Raw genomic sequence first — 14,749 nt, forward strand, 5'->3', positions numbered from 1 at the left:
GGAGAGCTGTACTACCACATTAACTTCTTTTGGTATGAAACTTAACCCATCCAATCTCAAACTTCACTGACCACCATTGTTAACCACACAATGCAAATGAGAAGTAGTTCCTTTGTGTTAACTGTGATATACGAAACTGATTGGTCTTTGTTTGCTTGTATTATAGTTACCATGCATGAAAAGTCACAAAATATCTTTCTTGTGTGTGTGTGTGTGTGTGTGTGTGTGTGTGTGTGTGTGTGTGTGTGTGTGTGTTTTAAAGGCAAAATATTTAACTAAGTGTACATGTATCACCTACCCAATGAGGGTGTATAAACCGTGCCTAAGGGCAACAGTGCATCCTGAACACAGATTATATTGGATTCTAAGCTGACTACACACCATAGAGGAACACGCACAGTTACAGATTCTAACAGCAATATGAATGAATACAAGCTTAGCAAATAATCATGAATTTAAGAATGAAAGAGAAGAAAACCCACTCCACATCCTAGAACAATTATCCCTAAACTCAGTGTACAAGCAGCTTACAATCATTGTAAGTATGCTCTTCAAAGCTAGCATTGATCTTGATGTCATCAAAATACATCTGTGTGTTTACATCGGGAGTAAAGTCAATACATTACTGTACTTATACCAGTTTGCTACCAACCTTTATGAAATCAGTCCTTCATACTTCTCAAATAACTCCCAAGTATCGCAAGTTCACCTTCCATGCATTCTTGTAGACTATCACCTAGGAACATAGGTGTAGCAAACTTGGGGGGGGGGGAGGGGGGTTGAGGGCCTCGGGGGACATTTGAACATATTGAGATCCTATCCCCCTAGGGACTCTACTTGCCAAGTTTGGTGAGAATCTATCATGGGATTTTCAGGAAAAAGCTGAAAATGTGACAAATTTTAGGCACGATGCACGATGCACGACGCACGACAGACGACGCAACCCGGACAATGAATGATCACAATAGCTCACTTGGGCCTTTGGCTCAGGTGAGCTAAATATACAGCCATAAATCACTGTTGAGTGCTAATGTTATTAAAATTCAAATGATGTTCAACTTTTTTGATTTTTATATTCATAACTCAGAGATTGGTGAAAGCCATTTATATCCTATGTAGGTACTTGACCTTTCCATCAAGCAGTAATGTGGACATACTGGCCCAAAGTCACAGAGGTAGTTTAGATCAAATCCGTGGTTTGAATTCAATATGCGGATAAAAATAAGAGCAGAATATGTCTACCCTGCACATGAAGAATTAGAAGGCAAAAGGAGTTAACTCCACTTTTGTTAATTTGAGATATAGGGGCCTATACTATTAAAGCTGCTAAAAAGGAAAATAATAAGGAAATATGGGATATTTTTCATCATAACTTTAGGAATATTCCTTCTGATGTAAAACAAGTGAGCAACCATTGCAAAGGTTTTATTTTTTCTTCAAAATTTAAAATGCTTCAAAATGGTGGTTAACCAATTTTGCAATGAAACTCTTCATATGCACATGTCAGTGGCATTCTATATTGGATATCAGTTGGTGTGTGTCATCAGTCATATGCATCAATGTAGTCAAAATTTGCAAAATCTGAGAGCAAGACTTAAAACTAGCTGTGTGAATTCCAACCAAAGGGGATGAAAAGGAAATCCTGTAGTCATCTACCTCACCAACTCCATATCTTCTGAAGATGAAACATGTCAAACTTCTACGCTGATATTCTGCATTATCCAGCAATCCAAACTCACCTCCAACTCATTCAACACATATTGAGTATGTGTATATTAGGCCCCAGGGGTACTTCTGACGCAACATAATATGAAAGATTCTTCTTCTTTTTTTCTTTTTTTTTAAAGACAGGCCTGTTACATTGTGCATTGCTTGCATGGTACGTAAACTGAGAAATAAGTGAGGATGAAATGAATAGACTATCCTTTTCCAGTTTTTCAGAAAGTCAAAATATCAAACAAATCATTTTGTCGAGTAAAACAGAGGGGTATCTGAAGGGTAGACTGAGGAAATAATGTGATGAGATTCAGCAATTTCCCACATCAAATCAACAGACTGAGTGCTAAAATATGTCTTTTCTAGCAAGATGAACTGAACAGCTGGGACTACCAAGAGATCTACGAATGCAACTGCACAATCAATCTGCATATAACCTATTACATTACTACAACTTGCAAAATCTGCTAATTAAGAATTGATCTTGCATACAAAATGTATCTATGACACCAAAAAAAGTATGTCTGGATAAAAGGATGTGTGCCTCAACATAAAGTTGTTCCCATACCCACAGCGGTTACAATGTCTATATCTCAGATGTGTGCGGTGAGTTTAAATCACACGTTCTCATAACCATCTCGATGCACGCTCAGCAAAGAAAATGATTTAGTGCAGGATGAACAGATCCACATTAATATTTTTCGCCTTCTCTCCCTCTCTCTCTCTGTCTGTTTGTCTGTCTGTCTGTCTGTCTCTTTCTCTCTGAGGGAGATGCAGACAAGATGTTCACAGGAGATGAATTGTGTTACCACGGCAGCAGGGAGGAGGAGGAGGAGACTTGGTAAGTGATGCATGGAGCAGACCCTTTCCAAATGTTATGAATGAGGGCAGGAAGCCGAGATGTCGGTATACCGGTGGGACAGCCACGGTGGATGGAGGGGGGCCATGATTACATCTCTCTCTCTCTCTACACAGGTATATTGAATGACGAAGGACTAACGACACCAATGAATGGACTCGGCATGATGAGTTGCCTATTTCTGCACGGCAGCATGAATTATTTGAAGCACATGTTCTAGTTAAAACCTATTCAAGGGAATGATTAGAATCACGTTACAAAAAATCTCGGTCACAAACTTCAATTGCTGGAGTTAACCTTCAAGTTTTTGTCTAAATAGGACTAATTATATCTGGCCAGAGCTATGCCTACCTACAACAATATATATATTTTTCTTTACAAAAGTAAAAAATTTGGACATAATTTACAAAGTAGCTTAGAAAATGAGCAACAGATGACAACTCATTATTCTCATAGAATTCAAAGTGTTTAAGAATGTTTGCTATCATGAGTTGAAATGACTGCCATAAAAATCTGACCAGCTATAGGTCTTTTACTTTACTCTTCCTAAGACCAGTGCAGTGAAAATATTTTCTGATATGAGTTTGCACAAAAAGTGAAAATCCTGGAATTCTGATCTCAAAGGGGGCATCACTATCATAACAGCAGCACGCTCACAATACATTGACTGGAACTCATGTGCAGCAGTGTGTAGGCAGCCAATACCAGTATCTATATATCTGTTAGAGAGAGGTTTCCCTCCAGACTGGAGAAATCTTCTTAGATCCTATCAACTTCATGACGAGTCGTGTGACCAATCAGCTTGCTCCAGTTTTTCATCTCTCTCTCTCTCTCTATTCTCTTTTACTATAAACCAGTCTGTTTCCCTCCTGCCCAGGACGGTTATCCCTCATGTGGCACGATTTGTGAGAATTGAGATCAGATGGCTTCGTGCTCCTCCCGTCTTCATCCTCCCCTCCCATGGTCCGGGGAGCTTACACGGATATTGATTAGGCTCTAACAATCAAAGCAGAACGGTATCTCCTGCGGGGTTTTTACATCCAGGGTGCCAGCACAAACACGGACAAAAAAGACACCTTCTTCAGATATTAACTACACGACCACAGAGGGCTCACTTGACCTTTGCTACAACCTAGACTCATTTCTCCCAGCTATCTAAGTTTGAGTCAAAATCAGCTAGGGTTCCTGACTCAGTGCAATATCACATCCTAACTCCGATATTCATCTGATTACAAATTTTCTCTTCATTTTGCAATTCCATGGGTTAAGAGACTGGGAACAGTATCAAGGAACTCACTGTGAATTAGCTAAGAGTTGCCTTACGGACTGAATTAATTAATATTCACAAGCTAGTAAGCCTGAATACATTAAATTGACATTATTTTATTTTACGTGTGTACACAGCTACAAATGACATAATTTTCCAATGAAGAAAACACACATGATTTACATCCTCAAACTGCTGAATAAAACTTCAATTTACAATTTTAAACATAACAAAGACTTCATCCTTCATTCTCATGCTCCAACTTAAATAAGCCGAGCAATTTTTATTAGCATTTTGTTAAGGTTTTTTTTCAGACAGTAGAAATGACCACTGATTAATCTTGAGATTTGTGATGATGTGAACAGGGTCAATAATCTCAGCATCCTTCTGCAGTAATGGCCCCCAGTTAGGAGCGGCAAGGCACAAAGGAGTCCTTGATGTACCAGGCATCCCACATCTTATTTGCTCGTCTCTCCACCATCATCCAACGGCTCTTCCTCTTCTTGTTTCAAGGCGGAAGCATTCTCACCAACGATTGGTGGCAACTCGTCGTCAATTCTATCACTGCCGAGCAATCCTCAAAGCACTGATTGGAAGTTCTGCGACACCTGACCAAAGGCTGGCGGTAAAGAGATTCTCAAGCTAACCGTCCCGCTTGTTCTCAAATTACAACTTTATCTAAGGGTGCTTGACAGGCGGCAGACAAATGATATTTTGAAAGGTTGGGAGGGGCGGGGCGGCTCGGTGGTAGCATCGCAATGCAGAGGTACAGACACTCCACGGAAAGAGCAGCCGGAGTAGTATCAAGTTATTCTCAGCGAGTCTCCCATGCATGGCATGATATTGATGCTGTTTGAGAAGATGGCACTGGTCACTTTCAGTTTATCAGATGAGCTTCATCTCATTTGTTAAAAACAATAATATCATCTTTCACTTTTAATGCGACACAAATGACCTTTCTAGCTTTTGATAATTTTTTACACAATACAGCACAAACGTTAGAGGCTGCTGTTGTGATGTGACAGAATACACGAGTTGCATTCATACAGACAAAATAGCAGGATAATGATTGCGATTCAAATACTGAGATTAATTGCACCTGCTCAGATGGAAAGAAATATCCCACTAATTACTGATCGCGATGAATTTGTTAACCAAACTGTGCTTGCCTGAAATCTACCTAAATGGTGACCTGTGCCCTTGTGTTACAGCGCTGTTCAATCATGCATGTTTTGAATGATGAAATAAAAAAACCTTGAGACACTTTGCTTCGCTATTCACACAACCATTGCAATGCAAATTATTATGCTATTTCTCAAATCACTGAAATAATTGCAAGATTTCTTGGGATTTGAATTGTGATGCTGATTGTACTATTCAGTGAGATTTTTATGTCCACACAAAGAAATATCTCAAGATGTGGATTGCGATGCATATCTTGAAGATTTGTCTCCCACTAATTAGTGTCGCTGTGAATCTTACTCTTGATCCGTATTATCCTCTAATATTGCTTTCCCTGGGATGAACTAAAAAGACTTGCCATCTGATGACTTCACATAATACTGATCTCACTTCAAAATATTTCTTGTAATTCTGTTAGCATTCTGAGCCTTATGGGAAGAGCGTACACATCAAATATTCATTGCATTGTGTTCTAATTTCTAAAGAATGATACAAAATTTGGTTCAGTAAATCATGACATGAGGTTGTTGGTTTGAAGACTTAACTGGCTGAATTCTCACCATCACACTAGCTCTCGCAATAAAGTGTATGGAACACTCAGTGTGAGGTAGTGACACAGTTTGATCAGGACTAGTATGTATGGTACAGACAAATACATTGAACATGTAAACTTTACACAAATAGTGGTCAACATGCACACTACAAAGAACACAAACACAAACACACAAACACGCAAACACACACACACAAGTACACACACATGCATACAGATGAACAGGATGATAAAAAGAAAAAATACCATACATAAAGATGGGCATTAAAGATCCACACAACAGTTTACAGCTTCACATTGTATTACTGCAGTATGCAACCAGCACAGTTTTCTTTGCAACATCAATTTGATCTTACTTGAGAGTAAGATTCCTGCACTTTTGGCTACAGCCAATAATTTCACCACTTTGATGCATTGCAATTACAAGATTTTGTTTTCATGAGACCTAACCCAAATTTCACCTGAAAAAACACTGTGCCATAAAGCAATATGTCTGTGAGCATTGTTTGTTTGTTTGTTTGTTTTTTTAGTAACTACACAATCTGTTGAAAGCTTTTTTCAGTTTCCTTCTCAGCAATGGCACCATATATGATAACTGATATAACTCATACCATAAAGACTAACCGTGTTTACACAGCTCCATATACCATGCCTACTGTCCTACCCTATTCAAACTCCCTATATTCAAACTATGTTACCCGTCCCCCATCAAACTACCCCATCCTTATCAGTCTTGACCCACCCCAATCCTATTACCAGCCCAGATCCCATAATCTTATCCTGTCCCTAAATTCTCTTACCCGAGCGTACTACCTCAACCCATGTCAACTGCCATTCCCTAATAAACTCCACTACCCCCATCTGACCCTAACCTAGCCCCACTACCCTACTTAAACTGCACTTGCCCACCCCAATCCTATCCCATGCCCACCACCCCACCTGTATTTCACTACCCCATCCAAGCCTCTCCTAAAAATCCTATCCAAATCCTACTATAGTTCAAACTTATCAACTACCACAATCCAACTCCACAAGTAACCCTAGCTCAACTCTCTTGGTCCATCCAAACCCTTACCCACCCTCACTGGTCCATCCAGTCCCAACCTTACCCCATATTCAAACCCTTCTTCTCCGCCCAAACCTCCTTCTCCCATCCCACATGCCCAAACCAGTCTCCAAGAGGATGGTACGGCCGCATCGTTCCTCTGGACTTCTTACTCACCGGTGTTCCACCGACAGACACGGCAACTTTGTTGGCACTTGATAGGACCTCAATGTCCAGCTCCTGGGGCAAGGTGTCCAGGATATCCCTTCCTCCATCTTTGGTTTCTCTTGTCTCCACGGCAACCGCCTCACCTTCACCTGCACCTGTTCCACCTGGATTGAAGAAAGGAAGAAAACTTTGAATGGCATCAGACGTCACGTAATAAGTTTCTCAAATGCCATTTAATGGTCTTTATACCAGAATGAATCTCTTTTTTTATTATTATTCAGAATATACAGAAATCTACATTATCATATTGCTGACAAAAGTTACAATGCAATCAATTCAATTATTTGTATATCAAAAGTTGTTTAACTACAAATTGATTAAAAAATATCTGAGTGATCAAATCATGGAGAAAGGAAAAAAAACAACAGACAAACTGATGACTTTTCCCGATGATAATATCAGAGATCATAAATTACTTAAGAGTGAAAGTAGAATGGCAGGAACATGATAAAGTAAAGTCATACTTCAGCTTGTAAAGGGTTGTCCCTGTGACATTTATCATGGAGAATAATTCATATCATGATATAGATGCTTCCTCCCCCTCCCTCCTTCCCAAGAATGTCTCTGCAAAAATTTACTAGGTGATCATCTTTGGTGTCTGTGAGATGCATGTGAGTTGGCCAGCGGACAAGGAAAGCTTTCAGAGGGGAAAAACGACACATGCCTCATCTGGTTCCACACAGATACCTCTGGGAAATCCAAATGTGGTTCCTTTTCAAGTTCACTCTAATTCTGCATAATTCGGCATAGGGGGAGCTACATCTCCTGCTCGCGAGTATAATCCTCGGTACGTTGCTTTGCTGGCAATTTTCCGAGAGCATTGCGCGAGGGTCGACAGAATAAGGGGATTGCTGTCGGAAAATGTGAGTGCTCTGGATGGAGCAAGAGCAGAGAAATCTTATTACTGGGATATTCACTTAGAGAATACATTCACTCTAATGCTCTTTTAAATTGGGTTACCATGGAAACCGTATATTTTGTCAGAACTTGCATTAAGATGCACGCTGCAAAGGTTTATCTACTATTTGCAAAAGGATGTAAAATGTAGCACATGGCTGTCTACTCAAAGAATGTTTCACTCACCATGTGCACAAAAATTTTATTCCCTCATCAAACTATATCTATTTTCATTATCAATCAAAACAAGAAGGTGTATACAGGTGCTTGTACATTAAAGGGTGTGTACAGTTCTGGTTGAGGTGAGGATTTAGCTTTTAACGTTTTGCGAGATATTCAGAAACCACTCTAAAAAATGTCAAAGAGCATGCAATTCTAAGGGGTATCAAAAGTTTATTTGATGAAACTCGGTTTTGAAATGGCTGAGATATCCAAAAACAAAGTGAAACAAGAGATCCTAATAAAAGGCGTGGCCTCTCGCCTTTTATTATTATCACTTTTTTTGATATCTCAGCCATTTGAAAACCAGTTATAAACGTTGAATCCTTCTTAAAATTACATGCTCTTTCTTATTTCATAAGAGGTTTCTTATTATCTCACTTAGGAATGTTCAAAACATGAATCCCCACTTCAACCAGTACTGTAGAGTCCCTTTAACTGATGCCTTCTCGAATCAGTTATTCAAAACTGTGTTCACTTCTTTTTTTTTTACTAATACCATAGAATAGGTCACCAGATGAACAGATGTCTAATGCTTATTGATGACATTATCACTACTAAATTCACTTGATACTAAAACAAACAAACAAACAAACATGGTAGAGGTCCTGTCTCCTTGTTGTCCGTCATTCTCCCTTTCCCAAATTTGTTCATGTCTAATTAACGGGTGTTTGTCTATTCCAGAAAGATGGATGGAGCGTGGTGAGAATAGTGTCGGCATTTCCCATGAAAGACTTAATGGGATAAATGTCTTTGTCTTCCGGCAAGACAAATTGAAACAAAACCTCAATCCATCACGAGGCTTCAACACCGGTCCATAGAGAGCCTGTCATCCAGGGTGAGTGATGCAAGGGACTGTTGCTATGGCAACCATCATCTGGGAGTGATGGGGGATGCCTGCAAATCCATTTCCTTGGCATTGTTTAATTGCTAAATATTTTCAGGGGAGGGGGAGGAGGAGAATTTCGGCAGGCCATAAAGACAAATTCATATGGATGATGACCTCCACCTACATTTGAGTGAAATTGGATGAATATCATTATTGAGAAAGTTATGCTAATATCAGTTTTGGTAATTTATCTTCCTTGACATATTCACTGAGCATCTCATAGAAGCCATCTTGGTCTTAAACTTGATATCCCTTTCACATTGCTTCTCAGCTGTTCTTCTTGCATTCCAAGTAACTAATTTGTCACTTTATTGAACGATATTTTTCTTTTTTTTTTTCATGAGTCCTCTGACAAAACCAGAAAAATAAAATCACTGCATGTCCTTGAGAGATAAGCACTGATTACTTCATACAAATATCAGAAAGACACAAGATCAAACCAGTTTCTACACACAGAAATGAGAGATTTCTCCCCAAAAATCATGGCATGGTTATACTGTATACTTGTCAAGGTCTTAATCAAACAATATGTGAATAAATGAAATTTTTGTGAAAATCTTGCTTGTCTATTGCTTCATATTCTGCTTTGAAAACAACTTTCTTTTCGAGATAAACCCCTTAAAACCTTGGCCTAGGCAGGACAACATTCCAATCAAGTCACAACAATGGCAGCAGGGTGAATGTTTTCGACCAACAAAGAATATGTCTGTTATTGGAGGAGGCCAGGCTACAAATCAATGTGGCATTCCTGTACAGACAGGCACAGACATACACACACACACACACACACACACACACACACACACACACAGTCAGTCACACATACACAGACATCAAGTGCTATGCCACATTATGAGTCCACCACACGTAAACTTATAACACATGCTCCAGCTGTTGCACATTTTACATGCAAGCTACATGTAGTAGTGACTGAATTTACTTTAGGATATCAACATCTTGCATACATGTGTGAGTCTTGCAGTATGTTTGCATTCATGCCTAGGAAGATAATGGTGAATTACTGAAAATCATCTTGAAAGGCCACACATATAAAGGAAACAAAATCAGAAATCAAACTTGTATTTTTCAACAGCAAACAGCCTTTTAACTGACACTCATTGTCATATGGACTCATAAAGATTATTTACTTACTGTAAAACCAGAAATATTGGTGGCATGAAATTTTTGTGAATTGGAGGCGATGGTCTTTTTCGTGGCAGTAAATTTTCACAAACTGCCACTGGCATTCGATGCATAACGATAGTAAAGGCATGAACTTTGGTGTGCATTTTAAAGGTCCTGCTTACCTTTGGGAACAGTGATTTTAAAACTTTTCAAGATTTGACATTTAATGCATATGTATAGGTCTGTTGTACCACAAAACATACTATCATATAAAATGTTCGTGATAAAGCCTAAAATATAACGAGATATCTGTATTTTTCTTAATACACGGAACTGTAGACGCTTTAGTCTGGAAACATTTTATTATAACTATTGTTCACACTTTGTATATTAAATTTAACAATACTTAACATCGATTTTACCGATTCAAATTTTACAGTGTGGTTGTTTCTATCCCTAACACACATCTTAGAACTATTTTAAAGCACTAATGCTGGGTTTTTGTTTCATCTGCAAATGGTAAATTATGCCTTTAATTTTGCAAATCTTGGATCCTCACAAAATTTGAGATTTCATGCACAGGCAAAAAGAAAAAAAAAATCTGGATTTATAGTAGGGCCTATATGACATACAGTTAAAACACTTTGGTAAGCTACATTCACTGAAGAAAAGTGCAACCCCAAAGGTCATGGTGGATTTGTCATCATTGTTTATCTTAATCATTAAGCTATTTTGGGGATATGCTTTTATAACCCAAATTGGTACATGAAGGGGTTCCCCAGCCTATATTCACCATTTTCAATGATGTACTACATAAATCCAAGGAATATTGAACCCTGCTGAGAAGCAGCCTCTTTTAGGTATGCTGGACATCCTAATCAATTTTCTTATGAGACAGGATGACCTGGTCACTGGCATAGTTGACCATCTTTAACCCTGGCACTGCTCCTGGTAACTATACTGACAGCATGTCAACAGAATGTAAAAGCACTAGACCCCTGGGGGTTAAAAAGACAAGCAGCAGTTCATATTTGCATGCATCATAAATCCAGCCTTCACAGCTATTAGTCTAATGCATGTAGGAGAGGGAAACCGAGGGCTTAAAAGCATTGTTATGAAACGCCATCAGCAAAATAATAACCCAAGATGCTTTTACTTAGAAATGATACCTCTTGTCTTGGAGCGTAGGAAATCATGCAACACAGACAATCACAGTAACATATTCTCCAACCAAACACTGGGTTCCTCTTCTTCTCCTTAATTCATTCAATGTAGGAGCTAGGTCTACTATCAGTAGTCGGCCTTTCTTTCAACAAAGACTGCGATTTCAAACTAAACAATGATATAACAAGCAAACGGAAGAGGAAAGTTATAATGAGAGAAATACAATGAGAGACAGAACAAAATAAAAGAGTATGATCAATAAACCAGGTCTGTAACTAAAATGCACAAAATGATTGCAAATCATCATGTAACAGGGTAGAAATGCTACTCATAATGATAATGAGGTGTCAAAAGAGAGAATTACAGTTGAAAGATTTGCAAGAATAGTGCAAGACAGATGCATCATAATGTGGGTAAGAAAGGAGGCTCGCAAATAAATCATTTTTTTAAAATGACGTTTACATCATTGGTCACTACTCTTCACAACTGAGCCATTACATGCAAGGTCTTGATTTTCTAGAATTGCCTTTCCCTCAAAAACTATAACTCCTCTCAAAAATGTTCCCCTCAGGCAAGAATTCAGCTTAAACAGTCCAAAGTAGCTGGTCCAGAGGATCAATAAAACGTGATTGTTGTCAAAATCAGCATGAAGGTGGAGGCCAAACGGAGGTGGCAAGACAATTTGCCCCAGACACCTGCTCACTCCATCACTCTTCCTTGAGCTTGACCTTTGACCTCCCTGAGAGCTTCCCAAGCGTTCCACAAACTCTTCTGCTATACCTCCCTTGTCTCCTCAAACTGACACTGAGACAAGCAAGAAAGCAGAAAAAATTGCAAGCAGAAAAAAATTGTGATGAATTAGGGACAGAGGGGAGTTAAGATGCATCTCCGTCTAACTTGAAACAAGACAGTCGGCCATTGTGTCGACGTCGACTGCACGACAACGAGCTATTTGACAGAAAAAAAAGAAAGAATTGTCCAAAGATCAATGTTTTCCAGATGTGGGAAGAGAATTCCCAGGTTTGACATGACGTTGAGACTTGGTAGAACTTGGGAAGAGAGGAGGGAGAAAGAGATATATTCAGCTTACTTTTAAAGCTGTAGATTTCTGAGGATACACAGCATATCCTCCAAGTAAGCTCTGCCCTCTATCAACCATCTATCTCTAGGTGGAGTCTTCTTTCCATAGTGATGATGAGAAAACACAAGATGCATTCTTTAGGATGGGTGTGGGGGAGGGGCTCGGGGCTCTATGAGACGTGTTTTTCATTCATGGCTTTATCAAATCCAATATACATAAAAGACTACAGACAACGACCAGACAATGACATCTACTATTCAAAACACACAGACACACACACATACACGTGCACACACACAATACGCACAAATGGACTTTGCATTGTGAATGAAATGAGTCTGGCATAATTTCCCCAGCATACGTGTAATTACAGAAGCATGTAACCAACAGGAGATAAAAACCTACTGGAAATAAGGCAAATGTTTCAAACTCCTCACCAGATGCCCTTCAAAAAAGATACGACACTGCACACTATGACTCTAGGCTTCCCACTCTACACTTCAATAATTGACACAAAGATTAATTTCCAGGTAAGCTGAAATCCTTCAAAGTATTCTGAGATAAATAAATAGACAGATAGATTTAAAAAAATCAATTTACATACATAATATACTGCAGAGAAATGTTCTATTTCTTAGATATTCTGCTTGGCTACGTTTTTGTGATTACACGACCTAAACACTTACGTCTCCTCACCGTCTGCACGTACCAAGAAATAATCTCATTTTCATTTCAGTTTCATTTTTTGTTCAGAGGATTAAAAGGATTATATTTGAGAGGAGTTTGAACTTATTTGAGCTTTTTTCTGGGGTGGGGAGAATTCTGACTGGACTGTCAGCGGGCCTTGACCTTATTTAGCCATGAATCATCAGAGCCTGAGGGAAATATTTTCTTCTGCCCTCAAAGACGGTCAGAAAACCTTGCACCAACTCCTCACTTGCCTCCCTCCTGCCAGACTGCTGGGTTGGGGGGAACAATCTACCCTCCCAATCTTCTCTTTGCTTTGCTTGGCAGAAAACTATTTGTAGAATCATGGGTCATGTGTAATGATGGTAAGGAGAACCAGACGGTAGTGAAAGCAGATGTCATTTAAAGTGACATTAAACAGGCAAGAAGAAAATAACCATATAACTATGACTGCTTGTGAATTTTTTTTTTTTACTCGTTAGTTCCTATTTTAGCAGCAAAACGGGCTTGAAGTAGTAGTAGTAGTAGCAGTTGTTTTTGTTGTTGTTGTTGTACATAGTTGTAGTTGTTGTTGCTGCTGTTGTTGTGATAGTGGACTATTATAAATCACTCATTCTACATAAAAAGGTACTCGTGGTGCTAGTGGTACTTTAGTAGAGATAATAGCAACAGTAGTAGTAGTTGTCATCATCATCGTCATCATCGTAGCGGTAGTACTAGCCTTAGAAGCAGGAGTTTATCCATTGTTTGTGGCAGTAGAAAAGTAGCATTATATCAAGTAAATGTACTACGATAGTACTACACTGATTTTGTCGCAACACATCCATTCACATGGTCACTCCTCCCTCTTGGGCATGGTCTCAAATGGTTTACACAAGCTCTTTGTAGTAGAGTTCATCAACACGACTCCTTTGCTTTACCCTACACATCTCTCCATTCTCTTTTCCTTCTGAATGTAGGCCTATAGGCAAGCCCATTGAATGTAAGCACACCATTCAATTATTAGGCAAGGTCATTGAATGTAAGCACACCATCTAATTGATAGGCAAGGCCATTGAGTGTCAGCACACTATTCAATGTATAGGCAGGTCATTGAATGTCAGCATGCTATTCAATATGTAAGCAGGTCATTGAATGTCAGGAAGCCATTGAATGTACCCCTTAGGTAGACCACTAAATCTAGGCAGGTCATTGCATGTAGGCAATTGAAAGCCAGTGACTGTATAGGTAGACCATTGAATTAAAGCAGGCCATTGAATGTAGGCAAGCCATTGAATGTAATATCCCTTAGGTACATTGTAGACCACTGAATCTCAGCAGGCCATTGAATGTAGGCAAGCCATTGAATGTAGGAAAGCCACTGAATGTAGGCAAGGCATTGAATGTAGGCAAGCCACTGAATGTATGGGCAGGCCATTAATGCGAGCAGGCCATTGAATGTAACAAGCAGACGTACAAAAAGGCCAACAGGCATTTTGCTTGAGACAGTGTACATCACTAGTTACGTTCAGACAGGAGCCCTTAACCTCGAGGTTAGGAAACCTCGAGGTTAGAGCTTGTAGTTAGGGACCGTGAAGACGCACTCGTAGTTAGCAAACCTCGAGGTTTGCTCGATGTTTCGAGCCACAAGAAATCTTATGGTTAGCGCTCTAACCACGAGCCACGGGGGGTCCCCACTCGTAGTTAAGCACCGTGTGGACACAAAAAACAACGAACTCGAAGTTAAGAGTGACCTCGCCGTGAACTCCAGCCCCAACAATTTCCCTCTGCTTCCGGGTCAACCTCCCAATACACCACAAATACACTACACGTGCGCGCGAGGTGAAAAACCTATGAC

General features: G+C 39.4%; 1 protein-coding gene across 1 annotated transcript in view; it reads right to left on the reverse strand.

Annotated features, from left to right (window-relative positions):
• Positions 1–14,749, reverse strand: part of LOC139725284 (protein O-linked-mannose beta-1,2-N-acetylglucosaminyltransferase 1-like) — a 127,419-nt gene that overhangs the window by 23,733 nt on the left and 88,937 nt on the right. Inside the window, exon 4 of the mRNA XM_071636371.1 lies at positions 6,800–6,954. Coding sequence (XP_071492472.1) covers positions 6,800–6,954 — 155 coding nt within the window. The remainder of the gene's footprint in view (positions 1–6,799; positions 6,955–14,749) is intronic.

The sequence above is a fragment of the Diadema antillarum genome, unplaced genomic scaffold (genome assembly GCF_040938485.1).
Source record: "Diadema antillarum isolate AM-2024a unplaced genomic scaffold, OU_Dant_1.0 seq00000030_RagTag, whole genome shotgun sequence".
NCBI classification, from domain to species: Eukaryota; Metazoa; Echinodermata; class Echinoidea; order Diadematoida; family Diadematidae; genus Diadema; species Diadema antillarum.